Here is a 21,089-nt window from a genome sequence, read left to right as displayed (position 1 = left end):
TACTTCAGGGCTGGTTTTCTCCGACGCCCATGGGTTTCCTAGTCGACACTTGCAAGCAGCATTTCCCAGGAGAATGGGAGCCCTTTAACAGATATCTCTGGGCCCATATATTCCGTTCTTTTGAGCAAGCATGCCACCACTCAATCATGACCGTCCAGGAGGTTGATAGGGACATAATGGTCGAGTTGGCAGATCTTACGCGACAAGTAATTTCTGATGGGTTAGATATCCACTGCAACATGACTCATGAGCTGTCAGTCCATAGACTGAATTCTGCTCTACAAGGTTTGGTCGATTTCGGTGCGGGAGAAGATGAGACTCTCTTCTATTGCCATCAGTGGGTTGAGATGTTGCACCAAGCTGGCGTTGATGTTGATATCTACCTCAAGAGAGAGATACAGGCTTTAAGTGCGGCCTGGGACTCCAATTTTGAGGGCGAGGCTTATATCCGAGAGTTGAAAGTCGAGGAGTATATGGGCAGAAACCTTCCCACTTGGGTCATGTCATTTGCTGCCACAGATGCTCCTGAGTTGTTCTCAGAATTCCCTCACCTTGTCTCATGGAATTCCTTCGGGTACATCATTCCAGGCAAGAAGATTCCGGGAGACATTTACCGCATGGCAGATGGACCCAAGCCACATCAGGGTTGGAAGCAAGTTTTGCAGGTATCTGGCGGAGTTGTTCATCCACCTCTTGAGCGATGGTCGCTTAACTGGCACCGACCCCCAAGACCTTTGGATGAAGAGGGCAGAAAATTGGTTGAGGGGCTTGCGTATGCATGCGACTTGATGGAGAGCCGGTTCGAGCGAAAGAGACTGAAGAAGTTGCGCAAGGCTGGATACATGAGGGAGTTTGCCCCATTGAGGTTTAAAGAAAGAATCCCTGGGACATGGGTGGAATAGGGGGCGTGTCTTGGAGAGACCACCATGAAGTTGCTTGGAAATCAACTTTTTTACTAATTGGTTAGCTAGAAACTGCTTTTGATCAGCACTCTTGACTGAGAGCAAGATTGATGGATGAAACAGTATGAGACGTGGTGATACATTGAAGCGACATGTGCCCCAATTCCACGTTCTATATACACTCTAGTATACTACAATACGCACCCTTGACGCAACTTGTTCATCGCGTCTTGATTCTTCGGAAACGGGTAATCTTGGATCCATCGCTGAGATCTTGTTGGATCTGCTCATGCTTGTAACCAAATACAAGCGGCGAGAGAACAAATCGGAGCACATAGTAGATGATTCCCAGCAGTAGAATCATGACGGCGACAAAAGGTGACAGCCAGTATGGCAAAGAAGTGTTTCCCTTGCCACTAGGAGGACGGATAAATGGCATCACGAGGAGGAACTAGAGGTAACTATTAGCTCACACCTCCTAACGAAGAGTTGAAGCGACTCACGATGTTGCTGACCACGAAAAAGCCAATGACGGGCCAAGGAGCAGGGAAAGGCGACGTAAAGTTTTCGCTCTTCTTGAGGCGGAGCTTGACCAATCCAATGACGATTGCAAGATGCATGATTGTGCCTGGGTAGGACGACAAGCTGACGATGAAGTTAAAGGCGTCGCCGGCGGGAGGGGCGCAGACGAAGAGGATGGTGACACCGAGATGGAGGGCGAGGGCTGTGATGGGAGTCTTGAAGGGTCTGTTTTCCATAAAGAAGTTGGAGAAGGGAAGGACGCCGTCCTTGGCCAATTCTTGGATGATTCGTGCTATTGAAGGTTTAGTCATGGCGTAAAGAACCATTGATGTGAGAACAACTTACGGACGGTAAAGGCGATTCCGAGAAGATGGCCAAGAGCTGAGAGGGCGACTAGCGCAGGCAGGGCTTTGACGGCGGCTGTGTCTCCAAACATGTTTCTAAAGAGGCTGGCGGCGACGGTGACTTGGGCGGCCTTGAAGTCTTCCTTGGAGACGGCAGCGAACTATTGGGGTTGTTAGTCAGAGTTGAAGTAGTTGAACAACAAGGGCGGATGTACATAGGCAATGTTGGCGAGAATGTAGAGAACAGTGACTGTTCCCATTGATAGTGGAAGGGCCAGCTTGAGCGTCTTTTGAGGGTTACGGACTTCTGACAAGACCTAGTTGTACGTCAGTAAGGGATCAAGCAAATCATACAGTGGAAACTCACAGCGTTGATGTTGTCATAACCTCCAAAGGCAAAAATAACTTGCAGAATAGCAGTACCAATGTTGTACCCATTGTTAGACGTGCCCTCAAAGCCGTTGGAAAAATTGTGAGGCTGGTCGACCTTGAGATGGCCACCCAATGCAGCAAAGCCGCAACACACGATGAAGAAGAGGGTAAAGATCTTGACGACAGACAAGAGATCCGATATCCATCTTCCAATTCGAGGTGTAACCGCGTGAACTCCGCATGAGAAGAAGGCACCTGCGATGGCGACGCCACGGAGCTTCCATGTTGTTGATTCAGCGCCGGCTGCGACAAGGAGATATGAGGAGAAGGTGATGGCGTTGCTGGCGGATACCTCTGGATCTTGTTAGCCTTGTGCTATGTACAGGTAGAGGGTAGATCGGACTTACGCAGAAAGACGCAGAAAAAGACGTAGATACACGTCTGCATCAACCGAGGACTATATGATCTCTCAAGATAGTTCTTGATACCACCAGATCTCGGAATAGCTCCACCAAACTCGAGCATAACAAACGTTCCACAAGTGGCAACAGCTGCTCCAATAATCCAACACATGAGAGACATTCCAACACTTCCAGAGAGTTTGAAGATGCCACTGGGGGTTGAAAAGATACTGGAAAGGATTAATGACTTGTTCATATTCTGGGCTGGGAGTGGACATACCCGGCACCAATCATCTTGTTGATAATCAGCGAGGCAGCGCCAAAGACGCCAATTGTTCGCTCTTGGAGAACATGGGACTCGTCGATTCCTAGAGTGGTTGACTTTCCCTCCCTTTCGCTGTCGTCCCCAGATGAACGAACAACTGGGGCAACTAGAAGGTGTTAGTTGAAGTGTAACACCACATAGATTTTGTAACATGCCTTGAATGTCATCTTCATCTTTGCCAGACATTTTGAACTTAAAAAATCTAGAATGTTCCCTCAAAAGCAAGATAAACAGAGCATGAACCAGTTCTCCGACTTGATACTCTGAAGATCCTCTTGGGTTAAATACCTTCTAACCTCCCACTGCGGATCTCTACAAACACGAAACTAGGATGACCTTGATTCCCCTTTCGGCCATAGGTGACCCGTTTCTCGGGTGTATAGTTGCCGTCTACAGGGGACTACTACGTAGTATGCTGACCGTGCCAAGCACGCAATGTTGGAGTTGCCATGTCGTGCTCCTAGGGGTCGGAGCCAACCCGACGCGCCTCTACACTGTCCCACGGATATACCAGCCGAGATGAAATCCACATATGCGCGGGCTTTTTGTAATAGACTTGATATTTCCTTTAGTCACAGAGTGGTTGTAGAGTTGGCCGTTGGAAAGTCGTGCTCGACGCTAAGAATTTCGTGATGCGGTTATCCCACCCGGGGAACCCCTCTCGTCGGGCATCATGTCTATAAGGGGAAGTGTGTATCGGTGATAACGCCCGGGGAGAGACGAGATCTTTCTCCGGTGTCTTATTTAGTACATAATAGGGCCCTTTTTTTTTTCTACTCGGGGAGATATTCACGGCGTCGACTATCCGAAATCCCCGTCGGGAGAAGCATAGACATAAGCTTGGTTCTTTTATATGACCCCCAGCATCACGTCATCAGGATCGATTCCCATTTCTGGAAAGTCAGCATCATGACGGTTGACTTGACACCTTTCGATGTACCCGGTGCCCGGATATACCATGGTAACGCCCTGCCATGCGGCCTCCTGGCCCAAGGCGATGCTCCCCCCGTCGCCGAGTCTGCCAATGCCCTACGCGAGCTTTCAGAGTCTGGGAGGTTGCAGGAGCTTTTGGATCGTCACGGCGCGGTGCTGATCCGTGGCTTTGGAAATGCGTCGGCCAAGACTTTCTCAGATCTCGTTTGCGCTGCCGAGGAGGCGAGGGGATATCATCCGTTTGAGCAGATTGGTTTGGCTGGGAAGAGAACTCAGGTCGCCAAGAATATTTGGACTGCTAACGAGGGATCTCCCTTGACTCGGTTCTACCAGCACAATGAGGTCTGTGATAGCTGTGGTTGAGTTGCTCTGCAACTAACACGACTCAGTATTCACGATACACCCGGTTCCCTTCCAACATCCATTTCTACTGCGCAAAAAAAGCACCCAAGGGTAACTACAAAGTTCAACTCACCCAATCCCACCACTAACATTACTTTACAGGAGGCGCCTCCCCCATAGCCCACAGCGCCAACGTCTACGAAAAGGTCAAGGCCGAGATCCCAGAGCTGGTGGAAGAGATCAACAAGCGCGGCCTAGGCATGAAGATGGTGTTCCGGGCGCCTGGGAAGGAGAGCAAGGTCAATTCGTTCAACTGGGCGGGCAAGTTTAGCTTTGGACAAGAGCTCACGCCAGGTGACGATGAGGCGACGAGGAGGGCCAAGGTGGAGAGGCAGGTTCGAAGGCTGACGGATGATTTCAAGTGGAATGAGGATGGGAGTCTTGAGCTGACGCAGCATATCCCTGGTGAGTTGTTTTTGTGTTGTTGGTTGAGGTTGAGTGCTGATTATGTGTGCAGGTCTTCGAAGGGCGCCTTCGAGTGGTAGACCAGTATGGTTCAACGGACTTGTCGGAAGACATGGTATTACTAGGGATATTGGCGCCCTAGATCCGCCCTACATTGGACGAGACGGCATGACTTGTGAGTTTTCCCTCTACCCTTGACTCTGTTCATCAACTAACAAAGACCAGACCTACCCTGTGTCTACGGCGACGACACGCCAATTCCCCGAGAATATCTCGACAAGCTGATCGATGTCATTGACAAGGAAGAGATCCATGTTGTTCTCGAAGAAGGCGACATCCTCTTTGTCGACAACTTTCAGGTCTCTCACGGGAGGGAGCCCTGGGAGGGAGATAGACAGATCTTGGTGTCGATGTGGGAAGGGCCAACTTCGATTGGAGTTTACTAGTCTCGATTAAACTAACTCCTATCCTCGCATAGTATGTGCACAAAAGTTAGTTAGTTACTAGCTGGGTAAAAGTCGCCTTAAAATAGACCCTCGCACAGCAGCCGTCAATAGTTGCACGACACCTGGTGCCCAACACAAATTCAGCTCAACCAACAACAACTCCAATTCGCTGATGAATGCAAACTCCGTCGTATTAGGAATAGTCCGCTGGGTCCATCCCGTCGACGTGGGCCATTCTGATTCCCCGCGTAAAACGGTAATTACGCTTGTCTTGACTGGCGGTGAAGCGAGAGCGCGCGCGTTCCTGGAATGCCGAATAATTCAGGCCATGAGACAAGGTCGAAACGAGAGCAGTCGCTTCTGCTCCTTGTGGAGTTTTAAACCTGTCAAGGAAAGGATTGCATTTTTCTAGAGGTACGCGCCTGTATACCCACATTGCTGTGAAATGCCCATCTGCTAACCTTCTCTAGAAACGTTTTGACGGCTTAATGCTTTGCATATGATTGCAAGGGCTATTGATTCCCTGCTGTTTTATATCGTCTCTCGCTGTGCCTAATGAGTCATTGAATTGGGCACATATACCAAAAGCCTACTTTGATTCAGTCTCTTGGCAGGCACTCCAACTTATTATTACCTGAATTCTGCCCAAGACCGAATCTCGTCGGGAATAGGGCCAGTCTCATACTCAAGTCTTGGTGGTACATAGTCACACCACGAAGCGTACCACGCGCTCCACAACCTTACCAGCCATGAGCGACATCTCCGAGACATCCTCTCGCCAGATCAGGCATAGAAGATCAGACATTATGGGCGACGAAATGACCATCTCTGAAGCCTCCTCCCACAGAAGCAGGCATGCCCGATCAGATAGTTCTCGGGCTGAGATTAGAAACATGATGAAGAGCATCGAGAGGAAAAGGGGTTCGACGGATGAACACATACTTGCTGTTGTTCGAGCAAGAAGTGTCGAGGGTCTTCTTGAAAAGTACAATCAGAGTCAACCTTCAAGTCGTAAGCTCATTGGCAAAGCCAAGGGTAGGCCGCTCTCTTCAGCTTGAATTATAGGATGATACTGACTGCAATAGAACGATCCGCTGTCACCGTCACTTGTCTGGACCACCTGCAAGCCTGGATCGAGCACATCACAAACATCATCAAGTGCCGCAAGATCAAGATCATAGTCAGCTGTCTGGTGGATGACCTCAACATGCACATCGAGAAGCGAGTCCGCAAGCTCGAGCTGTACCGTTGCGGCTACGGTGAAAACGCCGACCTCAACAACTTTGTAACCGGCTGGTCGACGTACCGAGGTATTCGATTCGACGAGTGGGACGGCCAGGGCGACAAGGAGCTTTGGTTCGGTCCGGGCATGGCCATCAAAGTCGATCCGCGGAGAAGTAGCTTGTGGTCGCCGACGGACAGCTCGTTCACGGCCAACAACGCTGACAAGGATACCCTGCGGAGGTACTTTGAGGGCCTCCAGAGCATACCGATGGAGGGCAACTGGTGGCAAAAGTGGAAATCGGCTATCTCGTTGATCCTGGGCGTCCTCGGCGGAGGAGCCAAGCTCGCAGTCTCGATGAATGTGACGGCCGCGGGCGCCTACATTCACTACCAATCATGGACAGGGTCATCGGTCAAGTTGGGCTGCGGTGGCATGAAGGCCTCGATGGAAGCGTCCGGGGGCGCAGTGCTCGTCGGGGCGGGGATAGCGGCGGCCGTCTACTTCATCCCGTGGGACGTTGTACTCGGCTGGATGGATAGCCTGTTCTCGTGGCTGTGGGAGGGCTTCAAGTCCATGGTGAGCAAGTTCTGGGAGTGGATGAAGAGTTTCTGGGCTAGCAACCCGACCAAGGAGCAACAGATGCAGGTCGGGATACCTCGTCCGATGGGGTTCTGAAGTTTTAAAGGACTTGTTAGCGCACGTTTGTCATGTTGGTGAGGGTTTGGTTGCTGGATATTCTCTTGGGTTGCAACAGTACGAGGGATGTATGACTTGAGTCGGTCAACAACCACAAGCCGTACACTTTTCAGCGTAAGGATGGGTTTCTTATAGATTGCTAGATATCAGACTATTGAAAAAATGGAGTTAGGGGCAACAAGACTCGCTTTAGTTATACACTATCCTTGTAGATTTCGAGAGGCAGTGACGACAAGGCAAATGCCAGTTCGCCTCGTTGACTGGGGTGAAGCATATTCGACATGAGGCTTGAAATACAGGGCTGTGCAATCATCAACTGGGCAACAATGAGTTATTGTGTTGGTAAAGCCATTAAAAACACGATGCCCTCGCCGAATGCTCGAACAAGCCGAGGGGAGGCTGGACGCTCAGTTGCCGGGCATGCCATAGTATCCCATCTCGAGACGGCTCCCAAGTGACACTCACATCGCAACCATCACGATTGAGTACAACGAAAAAGAGGCAAGGCAACCAGCCTCACACCCCGCCAAGTCCTCTGCCTTGTCTGAACCCCCAGCCCTCCAACCCTCCCTGATGATGGGAGCTTACAAAGCTCTGGGAACCCCTCACAAGGCAACCAAACAAGGCAACCAGTCGGTCGCCCGGTGAAAGTTGACGCTGCACTTTTGCCTGGTGTGGTGTGTGTTTGATGATCGCCTCGTCTTCGCGTCGAGGGGGAGATAATACGTGATAGATAGGTGCAACCATCCCTCCCTCTCCGATAGCAGGCGGCTATGTCTGAGTCAGTGTCGCGGATGGACCCGGTTCTGGAAAGCCGGGACCGTTGATGAGCTTGCCTCGTGTGTCCATGGGTTGCAACATGTGCATCTACACTTTCGCCTTGCTTTCATTCATTCTGTCATCGGCTGGGCGTATGGGAAGACGCGTGCTGACCCAAGCCACCAAGTAAACGAGATATGAATCAGACCTTGCATTATGCTCGACATAATGGCGTCAACCAAGTTTTTTTTTCTCTCCCTCTGCTGCACCAGCATCGTCGGGCGTGTCTGCTGACTGGGTCACTTAACCAGCATAAATCCTCCCCGGGGCCATGTTGTGGTGACGCAGGCTTGTGAATGGCTGTAGCATCGTCGTGTTAAGCAGGCAATAGGCATCGGGCGTATGATGGGCGGGCGAATTCAGCTCTTGGCCCGGCTCAGCTGTCAAGTTGCGATACCCAAGATGTGCACTTTTTCGCGATGCGATGGAATCAGGAAGAGGCAGGGTCGACATGTTTCTCAGTGGACGATCCAGATTGTGGGAAGTGCTTCCCCGATGAACGCCTGCCCTGCCCACGTTGGCAAGTACGTATGCACGGTCCCTCCGTCAACAGGCAGGCGGGAGGCAGGTCGCTTTTCTCTCGCCTCCTGTCAACATCAACACCAGCACAGCCAGTACAGCACAACTCATTCATGATGCCTCCGGCAATTACATGCATACCCGCCTCTCCCGCCGCTTCTATTTCCGTCGTCAACTAATCGCCATTGGGCCTTCATGCTTGACCGGACGCTGTTGTCTGGACAATGATATTCGTCCGCCCTATAACGGGCCTTCGTGGACTCCCGATATACCTATAGTCCTACATGGCTATGGTGGCAACCGCCATGTTTTTCTCCTAGTCGTGACACAACATCAGAGAGAGACATTCGGCAGCATCAACGCCTAATCTTCTCTCTTGGTTGCCCGGCAATGGCATGACAGCTCGTCCGCCAACTCGCCAGCGTTGCCTCGTCGGAGCATCCCTCGTTACGCAGCGCATAGGATCTCCAGTTGATCATTCACCGCCGCGTCAGACTCACCTGCCGAAATGGATATGCACTGCTTCAGCGAAGGATCGCGGTGTGTGTGTGTGCAATACACGGCAGAAGGTGTCGGAAGTGCCGAGCACTCAATGGGCAGTTCTCGCGGCGGACAGCAGCATAGACAGGCCCATCGGTGATACTGTCCGATCGACTCTAATTAGTCTTGAGAAACTCTACCGCGTCTTCGGTATCTGAATCGAGGAGCGCCCGCGCAATCACCTGATGCGAGGCCCGTTCCAATGGGATGTCGTCTCGGCGGGCAAACCTGCCCACCACCTCGATCTGCAGAGCATGCGGCTGCTTCTTCGGCCGGGCGAGGTGAACCTGCAAACCTTTCCCCGGCGGCTGTTGCGGCTGGGCAGCCGTATCAATCAGGAGGGTGGTAAGAAACTTTGCTGCCGCTGTTGGCCTGGTTGCCTCGTTAAGTCGCAGAGGCGAACCATACCTCACCCTCGATACCACGGTTCGCTTCAAACATGGCGATACCATTCGTTTGACGTGCAGGTGCTCTGCCGTCTGAACGAATTGAACGAATTGTGTCTGCTGTCAGTTGAGGATTGGGTAGAAACAATCAGGCTCTTCATGTCTCGTAAAGAGAGGAGCATTTGCATGTTAAATAGAAGCCGATTCTCCTTCAATCTCAAGCTCGAAAGACAGCATCACTCACAACGACAACCACAACAACCACAGTCCTTCCATCTTTGCTATACAAACTGCAATCAGCTGCTCACAAGACCTTACCGGGCTGAGCTCTACCCCTCACCATATTTGCTTTGCCCTTCAAGAGTCTGCCCTCCATCTCAATACTAGTTCACACCAACTCGCAATATATCGACCGCCTCACTTTCTTCCGAGCGTGGCGAAGCTCCCAGTTACCGATACATTCCATACCAACTTGATACTTTCTCAATTCACTTCTGCCTACACTTCGAGGCAGATATATTTGCCCGTCGTCGCCTCATCTTTCAACTCCCAAACTGGGCACGAAAATCCACAACTCTGTCGATCGACAATCACAAACACCTTCAACCATGTCCAGGCACTACCCTGCCAGAGCCATGCCTCAAGCACCTCCGCAGGGTGCTCCCATGCCTCAGGGAGCCAGGGGCCCTGCTCCCTTCCACCAGGCCCCCTCCCGCCACTCTTCTTCATCCTATGCCAGTTCGTCGTCAAGCTTTCCCTCGAGCTATCCTAGTCCCCCTTCCCCACCCCCAGGCGCAGTCCCTCGGGACCTGCGTCCAAGAGATGCCGTCCCCATCTCAGATCTTCGGCATGAACGCCTCACAGAGGCTGATGCCCGGGAGCTCCTCTCGACATTCCATGTCATCCGCCTCGAGAGGGCCCGCAACCCCAACGATGTTGACGCTGAAGGATATCCCCTGAAGCCTTCATGGGACAGGGTTCATCAGTTCGTTCAGACTGACTACCCGCAAGAAGAGGCCAGGCGCAGGGTTGCCCAGCTCGTCAAGGAGACGAAACCAGTCTATGAAAAGAAGAGAGCCAAGGATGTCATCATCCAACGCCAGATCGAGCTTGTTCTGGATGACTTTGCCAGACGAGAAATTGATCCTCGGTACATATTCACCTTGGCCCAGTTCGAGTCCCAATATCGAAGACTGGATGACCGGTCTGTCTCGGTTGGCAGACGGAGGAGGAGCCACAGGCATCACCACAGCAAAAAGTCCAGGAAGCACTCCAGCAGAAGCAGATCTCCTCGAAAGGAGAGACAGGCCATCATCATTTACCTCAAGCGGACTCCTGCTAAGGGTGAGAACGGCTTGAGGATGCTTCAAGAGGAGAACCAGCGGAAGGCGAGGCGTGAGATGCCACCGGTGCCAACAGTCCACATCCGCCCAGGTACAACGGGCTATCCTCCTGTTGCTCCCCATCCAGCACCTATCTATTCTACTCCTGCCTCTCATCCCTCATCACCACAAGCTCGGTCGCCTCCTGCTCCTCATCACCCATCACCACCCACTCGCTCTGCCCCTGCTCCCCATCACCCACCTCCAAATCATGCGGCCCCTACAGCTCCAGTCAACCCTGTAGGACCACCCATGAACCCAAATATGAGAGGCCAGCCTCAGCCGGCAATGCCGGGCAAGCCCGGTATGCGGGAAGGGCTTAACCGCCCACCGTCAAGAGCCCAGCCAAAGCAACCTCAGCCGGACTTTGTCGGAGAGTCTGATGATGAGTCTGTTGATGAGTCCGACGACGAGGATGCCACGCCAGCAAAGCAGTTTAATCCGGCACATCCAAAGAACCCTGGCAACATGGCGCCAGGAACAACACCAGCACCACCTCGACCTGGTGTTGCTCCCCCAAGGCCTGGCCCAGGAAATTTCCCCGTCAATCCAAATGCTGCTCCGGCGCCTCGAGCACCCCCAAACATGCCAGCCAACCCAAACACTGCTCCAGGGCCACGAGGACCTCCTCCCAACATGCCGACTAATCCAAATGCTGCTGCTGTACCTCGAGGACCTCCGCCAGCTGGTCCGAGGCCTGGTCCAGTACCAAACCCTCAAGCTGCCGTTCCTCCGCCCAACGCCGCGGGACGAGCGCCACCACCAGCACATGCACCAGGAGTTAGCCCGGGGAGGATGGCAAATCCTCAAGTCCGGCCACCATTTGATCCGCACGCAGCTCCCCAGAAGCCTGGTGTTGGCCCACCAGGAATGCGTCCGCCGCCCAATGGCCAGATAAAGCTTCAGAAGCCTCCTGTCGGGGCTCAGGTGAACGCCCCTGGTTCCCCAGCAGCTGCGGAGGACCATATCATTGTTACCACCACTATCAATGACAAACGTCGAAAGTCCAAGACCTACGAGGAGTCAGACCGGAGCTCCCGAGACTCGATGGCATCCGACGACTGCTTCTCAGCGGATGAGAGCGAAGGCACAAGGCCCTCGTCCGTCAGCTCTGATTCAGGTTCAAGGCGACGTAGCCGGGATCAGAGCTCGACTCGGGCCCGCAAGGATCGACATGAAGATGTTAGAGAGTCTCGTCGCAGCAAGCGAGAGTCAGATGAAGAACGTTCTTCTCGACATGTCTCTCGGCCACGTGCCCGTTTCAACTCGCCTTCACGTCGCGGAGAGTCCTCGCACCGCCGTAGGGAGTCACCGCAGCGCCGAGGGGAGTCGTCATACCATCGCGGGGAGTCACCACGACGCCGCCGAGAGCCCTCTCATCGACGTAGAGAGTCACCTCACCAGCGAAAAGAGGAAAGCAAGTCGGCGAGAGGCGACTTCTATAGGGAAGACGAGGGATGGATCCCACGGAGAGAGAGCATGTCGTCTCCTCGAGTTATCCAGCGGAATCTCGCTCCCCGTCTTGTCTCTGTCCCCGAGGCAAAAAGAGAGATCTACGCGGACTATGAGAATTCCCGTCTGGAGAATCGTCTGGAAAGGGCGCGACGAGAGGATGACATCCGTGAGCGAGAGATCCGTTGGGACAACGACCGCCTTAGGGATCTCGGAGATAGGGGTTTCCGACATCGCCGTGGGCTCAGGTCGAGAATCTTTGAATTTCTAGGAGATGACTCCTCGTATGGCAGCCGAGATTCCCGCTGGCGAGAAGGCGATGCCAGAGAGTACATGCGACGAAGCGCCGACTTTGATCGACTTCGTCCTCTTCGGGACAGGGACTTTTTTAGGAGGGATTGACAAGGAAACAAAATAAGGTTGGCGATGCAGATTTTTGATGAGATTCTATCATGGCAGCTGTCATGGAACAGAACGTGCCTTCTTTTTCTTTTCTTCTTTTGTCAGATGCAGAGTGGCAGCGAGCCTCGGGATGATTATGATCATGATTACAACGTGGAGTTTGGGTCTGATTTCAACTGGATAAGGGAAAGCGAGGAACAAAATGACTACCCAGATCAGGATGAACAATAGTTACCTAGAGGCACTTGACGAATTATGAAGACCACCTTTGCAATCAATGCCACCAATGCTACCCCTGATCTCAACTGCCATGACCCATCAAACAGGCAGCAATCGTGTGGGGGCGATTGGTGCACGTGACTAAGCGACATCAGCCTCATGAGGGGCTGCAGCTGTCGCGCCTGGAACGCGTCAAAACGCAGTGAACCTGGGCCAGTCGTTGCACCGACTTTAAGAGCTCCGACGCGCCCTGCATCACTGCAGCCAAAATATGACAATTTTGAAGCTTTGCACTTGATGGCCCTTTTGTTCATCTGAGGCTCTAGTGCAGGCTTGTTCATCCTGGGCTTCGCCCTGTTCTTTCCTTCTCTTCCATTTGCAATCCTTCTTCCACCCCATCTCCTCTCTTCTCCTGGTCGAGTCACCACCGACCGCAATTCCCAGTCCCTGTCCTGCTCGGTTTATGACGGTGGGCATTACCGGCCTGCCCATACGATCCTCGCTGGCACGTGGCTCTCTTCTCCAAGCTGTGCAGCAGCTGGCTCATGTTCACACCTCCCGCCCTTCATCCTCTCCCGTCTTCGAATCCATGTTAGCCAGGGCTAGCGACAAGTACGAGGCCAACGGCCCTCCCCAGAGGAGCCAATCGGCCAAGTCGTTCTTCCCTCCAAGCAGCCCTACTAAGCACAATGGCGACATTCGCCAGCAACTCAAGAAGCCAAATGCTGCCGCTGTGTCGGCGAGGACCGCTCAACCTTTCCCGAAGCCTTTCGATAGTCGATCCACCAACATGAACCAGCCTACAGTGACGAGACTGGCGGCCAGCGCTGCCGGAGGCTCATTGGCCTCGCTATACGGAGGATCGAATTCGTTCCAGCAAGATCCCGACGTTATCGATCTCACCGAGGCGGATGCCGTGGCCAACTCCAAAGCAGGGGTCTTCTTCTGCGAGAACGACTTTAGCGATGATGACGAGTTGGATCTGGACTTTAAGGCCCCTTCAGCTTTGCCGGTGCTCCCAACAGCAACTCCTTCCAAAACCTCCAACGAGAACATGCCCCCTCCACCGACATCACAAGCCTCGAAACCCATCGACTGGTCTTCGTCTCCTGTATCTCACTTTCTGCCACCGACGCGGACCACATCTGTGACCTCTACCACAACAAATGGATCCCTAAAACGCGAGTCGTCTGGCGATAAGGATTTGGTCGACGTCCCCGCTCCGAAGAAGGCGAAGAAGAGGGTTCTCCCTGCACATTTCAAACAGCAAGAACCTGAGGAGGATGAAGAGGACCATGTTACCAAGACTCCGGCCAACAAACGGAAGGAGTTCTGGAACCCTACTGCTAGTGCCGTCAAGGAGCAGAAGAAACACTTCCGAAACCAGCGTCAACAAGAACAGCCTACGGCAAACAACGATTTGTCTATGGACGAAGTTCAGGAAATCACCACTTCGCATTCCAAGGCCAAGGGCAACTTTGCCATTTCTCTCAGTGAGGAACAGAGACACGTATTGGATCTCGTTGTCAACAATAACCAGAGCGTCTTCTTCACCGGTGCTGCCGGAACAGGAAAGTCTGTGTTGATGAGAGCCATCATCACTGAACTGAAGAAGAAGTATGCCAAAGACCCTGAGCGAGTCGCCGTTACTGCCTCAACTGGACTTGCCGCGTGTAACATTGGTGGTATCACACTCCACAGCTTCTCAGGCATTGGCCTTGGCAAGGAAGATGTTCCGACTCTGGTCAAGAAGATCCGACGGAACCAGAAGGCCAAGAATCGTTGGTTGAGAACGAAATGCCTAATCATTGATGAAGTTTCAATGGTGGATGGAGAGTTGTTTGACAAGTTGTCTCAGATTGGGAGAACGATCCGCAACAATGGCAGGCCATGGGGTGGCATCCAACTCATCATCACAGGTGACTTTTTCCAACTTCCACCTGTTCCTGACGGAGGGAAGCGTGAGACAAAGTTTGCCTTTGATGCATCCACTTGGACAACCTCGATTGATCACACCATTGGACTCACACAAGTCTTCCGACAACGGGATCCAACGTTTGCCAATATGCTCAACGAGATGCGTCTGGGCAGAATCAGCGAAGATACGGTACGCGCTTTCAAATCTTTGTCAAGGCCACTTAACTTCGACGATGGCGTGGGCACTGCAGAGCTGTTCTCTACTCGAAATGAAGTTGAGGGATCCAACGAAAGGCGACTGAGAGAACTCCCTGGCACGGTACGGCGGTATGATGCCATGGACATTGGCAAAGAAGAGATCCGGGACAAGCTGTTGATGAACATGATGGCGCCCAAGAGCATTGATCTGAAGATCAACGCGCAGGTGATGCTGATCAAGAACTTGGATGAGTCGCTGGTCAACGGCTCACTTGGCAAGGTCATCGGATTCTCTGATGAAAAGACGTTCGACATGACGTCGGTCGACGAGTTCGATGACGATGATCCTATGGCTAAGGCCCGAAGGAAGCTTCTCAAGTCATTCAGTCGCGAGGCTGACACAAACTCGAGTGGAGTGAAGTTCCCAGTAGTGCAGTTCATGGCAACTAACGGCACATCACGGGTGATTCTCTGCCAACCTGAAGAGTGGAAGGTCGAGCTACCGAATGGAGAGGTGCAGGCAAAACGCACACAACTTCCCCTGATCCTGGCGTGGGCTTTGTCAATTCACAAGGCACAGGGCCAGACTCTGGAGCGAGTCAAGGTCAACCTTGGTCGCGTCTTTGAGAAGGGTCAGGCCTATGTTGCTCTCAGTCGAGCAACGACCCAGGAGGGTCTGCAGGTGCTGGGTTTCGAAAAGTCCAAGGTCATGGCTCACCCTCGAGTCATCCAATTCTACAATCAGCTGTACAGTGCTGAGGATGCAATTGGGAAAAAGCCACAGTCTATCACTGACTTTGTCTCGAACCGACTCGGGGCCGCACCCCCCAAGAAGGCAGCACGCCAGGTGGTGGAGCTGGACGATGAGGAAGAGGCGATGGCGTCGTATGGTTATTGAGCATTGTTGGGCGCATTCAGGACCTCCCCGCACATGTTGATTTAGTTGTCGGAAACACTGTATGATAGGAAGGGTTCCTTTTCTAATAGAAGCGAGCCATGATGGGATTAGGCGTTAGGTTGCCAGGGCAAGGAGATCGTGATAGACGATCAAGCCGACGGCAAGTAGATATCTATCTAATCTCGGAGTATCCGAGCTTCATGAAGTCAATATGACGATGAACATTTCAGACTTGGACGAATGGGGTGTTGAGGGTTGCTTGTCATGTTGAGAAGTTCCAGCCCGTTCCTGCGACGCTGTCTGCGCTTGGTGATGGTTGCTGTTGGTAATTGGAGCCTGAAGCAACACAAAAACATGGGCAACCAAGACTTTTACGTATGTAATGGGCTTCACACAGCACATTGAGCCCGCAGATTTATGGTGGTGAAGGCAACATCTCCTGGTTGTTGTCCTTGTGACTGGTAATGATGGTGATGATCGAAATGGGTCTCCAACCAGAACCACGCCCATATATCAACTTTTTGTTTATACGCACCAATATGACAGATCTAGCCAGAATCAGATTTATAAGCACTTTCCCTAATTCCATCGGATTACCAATGTTAGGTTGGGGACATGGTTCCATACAAACCATTGTTTCCAGGTTCTTTGGGGAAGCGGCGGTTGAGCCGCGCTTATCGATAAGCTCCTAGACTTTTTGTCCATGGGGCAAGCTTACCAGACAGAGCGTGGGACGTTGAACCTCACAAACCCCATCCACAACATCGCAATCCCAAAATCCGATCACCGCCCTCACGGGAAAATCCTTTGGCGCAGAATCGATACCGTGTAGCCATCGAATATCTCGACTCTTTGGCTGTCTGACATTCTACGGCTCTTCTCACGACCGGACGCTTCGACCCTCCCCTCCCCTCGTTGTGCTCCATCCCACGGTCCGAGAAACTCGATCCGTCAACTGTCTCCTGGTCGACCATCTCGACCGCTCGCTCGCTTCACTCCCGCCCCTGAGACAGCCCGATTTACGTTCTCCGAGAGCTACCCAACGTCCCGTCCCCTCGAGACCCTAGCAAACCCCGACACTGCGCCACCCTGATTTAGCCTTTGTGCCCTGGGGTCTGGGAATTTGATGACGTCTAGAGCTTGACCGTTTTCCAATAATAGGGTCATCGCATTGGGAAGCAAGGCATTCAGGAACGAACCTCTTGCAACGCACTACTCCAACATGGCAAACCAATTCATCGGCCTGCACATGCGGGTGGTGCTCCGCGAGCCTGCGGACTGTCAACTCACGGGGACAGTGAGAGATGTCCAGGCGGGCAGCGGCCTCACCTTGACGAATGGTGAGCGCGTCATGATTCCTCTACTTCGAAGCATCTACTAACTGGAATTATAGTATTCGTCACAGGGACCAAGGAATGGCGCCCCCAAATGCACATCGATGCCGCCAATATTGCTGATCTGTCCGAGATCAAGACGGACGATGCGCCTGCTACCGATGCTCCTGCGCCTGCCGAACCTGTCGCCGCACCTGCCTTTTCGCAACTGCCATCGCAATCTGCCTTTGTCGACCCTGCGATTCTCAGTCTGGCAAGGCCACCTGCGTCGGCGACGCCCCCAGGCTCGGATGGGAAATTTATTGATCTGGGAGATGGGAGGCCAGAGCTGCACGCTGTTCAACCCATTGCGACGCTCTCTACGCCGGGGCGACCTACCCCCGATCATGACTTGTCCGGCTCAGTGAGCAACTTGGCCATCACTGAGCCAGTCCCTGGATTGACCGATGACAAGTCTGTTGGGCCTCGGGATGCCCCATCAACTAAGAAGAAGAACCGGCGCTCTCGTCAGTCTAAGCAAGGAAAGGGCCAGCGCATTGAGGAAGATGGTCAGCCTGTTGATGGCTCGCCCGCTAGTGGCCGAGGCAAGGGTTGGAGGCAGACTCCCATTCTCCAGAGTACGGCGTCCTTCCAGCCATTCAACTCTCTGAAGCGAAACGGCAAGGGGCGAAAGGGGGTGTTTGACAATGGCTGGGCGTCTGAGGATGTCACTGAAGAGATGGGCGATTTCGATTTTGAAAATAATCTGGCCAAGTTTGACAAGCGCACGATCTTTGACCAGATGAGAAAGGAGGATCAGATCGACGATGCCAGCCGACTGGTATCTCACAACCGCCGACCAAAGCCTGGGACAGCGGGTGGCAAGAACCTGCATTACACGGAAAATGTGCTTGATATGCCACCAACAACTGGCAAGAACGCGGATTTTTGGAACAGCGAAGCGGATGACGGATTGAATGAGGCAGACAGACTATCAGCGCGGGACATACGGAGCAGCCAGAGCAATCGAAGAGCTGACAGCAAGTCGGGACCTTCGAGGAGATCACAGTCACGCAAGGCAAGTGCCGTTGCAGCGCCTGGTGGTATCCCACTGAGCCGTGTCAACTCCGGCGTACGTTCAAGCCATCTTTCTCGCTTGTCCATCTCTCGACCAGAGTCGCGCAGTACTGACGGCAGGAGACAGCAAGGTCAGCCACCCGGTCTATACCTCGTCCCCTCTCACAGACGACTCGAAACCGTCTCGGCGTTGCAGATGCTGAATCTCGAGAACATTGCCGCGAACGAAGTTGGGCTGTCGGAACAGCTTATGGCAGAGAACGGAGGACGGGGTATCGCCGAGGTGGCCTTCAAGGCGCTGTCGGATCCTGCCATCAAGGTGCGGTTTGGGCTTGCTGGGGCTAATCCATCTGCCAGTGCCGTGCTGAGCAGCCCGGCCATTGTGATACTGGCTGGCAACAACAAATCTGGTATCCGAGCGATTGCCGCCGCCAGGCATCTACGGAATAAGAACGTCAACGTGATGGTGTGCTTGGTTGGTATCGAGCGTGAGCGGGACTTGCTCGAGGATCTCCGACAACAGATTCAGTTATATCGGGCTTTCGGGGGTAAGATCCTCAGCAAGAGCGATCTCTTTGAGCACCTAAGGAAGAATGCTTCGTCGGGGTCACCTGTGTCAACCGCTCTCATCATCGATGCCCTTCTGGGGTTGACCATCTCATTTGAGGAGCTGCGAACGGGAGACCAGGCCACCGTCTACGAACTGATGGAATGGGCAAATCGCAACGAGGCTTTCGTCCTTTCCGTTGATGTGCCGACAGGCATCGACCCTACTACTGGCAAAGTGGCAGTCATCGATGGCAGTCGTCTCTTTGTCAAACCGCGGTACGTGGTTGCGATGGGTGCACCAAAGCGCGGCTTGCTCGAAGCTGTGACACCACCAGGCGAGGATGACCCTGAATACCTCAGCAATGCAGCACACGAGGACGAGTGGCGCCTTTTCATTGCCGATATTGGGCTAGGCAGCGCAGTCTGGCGAAAGGCCGGGACTAAGATCCGCCGCGGTATCGACTTTGACGAGAAGTGGGTGTTGGAGATGAAGTATCGGGATGGGCAGCAGGAGGAAACCGACTATGAGGAGGAATAGAGGGTTTGGAAATTAAGCAAGAGGCATCACGATGGACATGAGGGGCCAACATGGAACAGCATCGGAGGGGAAGCGGCAGTTATTGGCTTTTGTGTTTTTGCATGACTAAAAGGACGAACGTTTGGCGTTGGTGGTTTTGGTTCCCAGCGCGAGAGGGCTTTGGCTGGGGACATGGTAAATGCATGGATGAGGTTGAGAGATACCAATCAATACCCAGGAGTTTTATCTTTTATGTTTCTCCTTCTTGTCCCGATGCCGTATTTCCGGTGCTAGCTATGACGCGGACCGGATCTGCAGAGTTAATATTTGACGGATGCACGGTAACGTCGTTTATGCGACGTTGGAGAATGGGACCCGAGAGTCTGGAGAAGCGTTGTGTTGTGCAAAGGCCAAGATGCGGGACAGACGACAACTAAGCTTTGCCAAGACTTGGGTGTTTGGCCCCCTGCGCAGTCTTGGCGGTGGGAAAGCTTGATTGAATGACGAAGAGGGTTGTGTGACGTGGAAGGACAAAGGATTCAGGTTCTATGATGATGGACGACTCGACAATTGTACGCCTTCAAGGTGGCCTTTGAAGCTGCCCTCGAGTACCTATCCAACTCGACAGTGGGCTGATGGATGTCAAAAGGCTATTATCGCAATGGATGGCCGACAACCCGCTGACGACATGCCTGTTCGGGCTTGCTCCGACAGTCTAGAAGGATAGAAGAAAAGACCAATATTCAGCTTAAGTCTTGATCATTCGTTGGTGGTTTAAAGTTCATCGGGCGGGCCGGACGAGATTCAGCCAAAAAGTGAGTTTCACCAGATTGGGCACCTTGTGGTGTCATGACGGACTTGGGGTGCTTTGGTTAGGTAAGTGTCATCTGCGCAGTGGTGAGAGCTGAATTGGGGTTTCGCATGGTAGATCACAAGGCAATTAAGTAAAGATTTCTCTAATAATAAATCCTTAGTATAGAGTTAATGCCCGTCATCTGGAGAATCATGGTTAGAATCAGCCCTTTGAACAGAATTTAGCATCGCCGATCCCTTCCCCAGGGTGCACAGTGCGGGTGGCTGAGTGGTGTGGGGTCGGTGGCTTACCTGACTGCGATTTAGAGCGTCCTGCAGGTTCCCACGGGTATCGACTCACGTTCCCTGCAGGGGGAGATACCTACCTACCTAGGGAGGGAAAGGATGCAGCAATAGAGGGGAGATGGGATTGCTGTGTTTCTTGCAACATGTCTTCACTACTGGCGATATGATTAGGTTGAGATGGAAAAAGCAAAGCAATACAACATCCTCCACAAAAAAACAGACAACAACCATGCGACCGGGGTTCACACCACTGCTCCTTTGACGTGATGGATGGCGGGGTTACACTTCCCCAGCCGAGAATACACACAGTGTGTGTAGACCACGAGGCCCCAGACGGCTCCCGACCTCCTGGCTCGTTCTGCTGCTGCATTCCAGTGGGTTGCCTTTCGCATCTTGAACTCTGTCAAGAACCAAGACCGTCCTGCGTGGCCGTTGTAGGGCGGGCCGGAAAGCTTGTGCGCACCAGCCCAGATTGTGCAGAAACGGCCAGCAACGGTTGATTTTGTGGTAGAGGGGAATAGCACCACGACGACAATCATGATCAGGAATGATTGCGTAAAGATCAAGACCATCTGACACGTCTTGTCCTCTTCAAGAAACCAGTCACTCTTCATACTGTACCATGTGTCTCTCTCCATAGCACACACAGTACAGTGCGTCGCTTCGTCCCGTTTAAGGTAACCTGACGTCCCTCCGCCCCTCTCGCTTCTCCAATGCCACAATCAACTGAGAGAGAGCACGCAGTTCGAGGCTAAAAGTTAAAGCAAGTTAGGTAACGTTAGGTGCTCGTTTGGAGAAAAAAGGTGCCCGCCTAATAAAAACCAGGTCGA

At 52.8% G+C, this 21,089-nt stretch overlaps 6 protein-coding genes across 6 annotated transcripts; 5 read left to right on the top strand and 1 right to left on the bottom strand.

The window, feature by feature from the left end:
• Nucleotides 1-1,122: 1,122 nt before the first annotated feature.
• LRP88_06830 (uncharacterized protein) lies at nt 1,123-3,039 on the bottom strand (the record flags this gene model as incomplete). The annotated part of the gene is made up of 8 exons (XM_083243367.1): nt 1,123-1,353; nt 1,406-1,716; nt 1,770-1,929; nt 1,984-2,085; nt 2,136-2,494; nt 2,548-2,771; nt 2,822-2,963; nt 3,018-3,039. 8 exons carry the CDS (start codon nt 3,037-3,039, stop codon nt 1,123-1,125), a joined length of 1,551 nt encoding a protein of 516 aa, XP_083100591.1.
• A 736-nt stretch (nt 3,040-3,775) lies between these two features.
• On the top strand, nt 3,776-5,052 carry LRP88_06829 (uncharacterized protein; the record flags this gene model as incomplete). The annotated part of the gene is made up of 5 exons (XM_083243366.1): nt 3,776-4,141; nt 4,189-4,252; nt 4,304-4,606; nt 4,659-4,781; nt 4,832-5,052. The coding sequence occupies 5 exons, from the start codon at nt 3,776-3,778 to the stop codon at nt 5,050-5,052; spliced, it is 1,077 nt and encodes a 358-aa protein (XP_083100590.1).
• Nucleotides 5,053-5,945: 893 nt separating this feature from the next.
• On the top strand, nt 5,946-6,952 carry LRP88_06828 (uncharacterized protein; the record flags this gene model as incomplete). The annotated part of the gene is made up of 2 exons (XM_083243365.1): nt 5,946-6,087; nt 6,138-6,952. 2 exons carry the CDS (start codon nt 5,946-5,948, stop codon nt 6,950-6,952), a joined length of 957 nt encoding a protein of 318 aa, XP_083100589.1.
• Nucleotides 6,953-9,845: 2,893 nt separating this feature from the next.
• On the top strand, nt 9,846-12,473 carry LRP88_06827 (uncharacterized protein; the record flags this gene model as incomplete). Its single annotated transcript, XM_083243364.1, has 1 exon — nt 9,846-12,473. The coding sequence occupies one exon, from the start codon at nt 9,846-9,848 to the stop codon at nt 12,471-12,473; it is 2,628 nt and encodes an 875-aa protein (XP_083100588.1).
• Nucleotides 12,474-13,104: 631 nt separating this feature from the next.
• LRP88_06826 (DEAD/DEAH box helicase) lies at nt 13,105-15,705 on the top strand (the record flags this gene model as incomplete). Its single annotated transcript, XM_083243363.1, has 1 exon — nt 13,105-15,705. One exon carries the CDS (start codon nt 13,105-13,107, stop codon nt 15,703-15,705), a length of 2,601 nt encoding a protein of 866 aa, XP_083100587.1.
• A 1,222-nt stretch (nt 15,706-16,927) lies between these two features.
• On the top strand, nt 16,928-19,182 carry LRP88_06825 (YjeF-related protein N-terminus-domain-containing protein; the record flags this gene model as incomplete). Its single annotated transcript, XM_083243362.1, has 3 exons — nt 16,928-17,045; nt 17,099-18,150; nt 18,223-19,182. 3 exons carry the CDS (start codon nt 16,928-16,930, stop codon nt 19,180-19,182), a joined length of 2,130 nt encoding a protein of 709 aa, XP_083100586.1.
• Nucleotides 19,183-21,089: the final 1,907 nt, after the last annotated feature.

This window comes from Fusarium phalaenopsidis (genome assembly GCF_050370095.1).
Source record: "Fusarium phalaenopsidis strain FUZ10S chromosome Unknown contig_32298, whole genome shotgun sequence".
NCBI classification, from domain to species: Eukaryota; Fungi; Ascomycota; class Sordariomycetes; order Hypocreales; family Nectriaceae; genus Fusarium; species Fusarium phalaenopsidis.
Note: the sequence above shows the minus strand (reverse complement) of the source record. Positions and strands in the feature narration are given on the sequence as shown.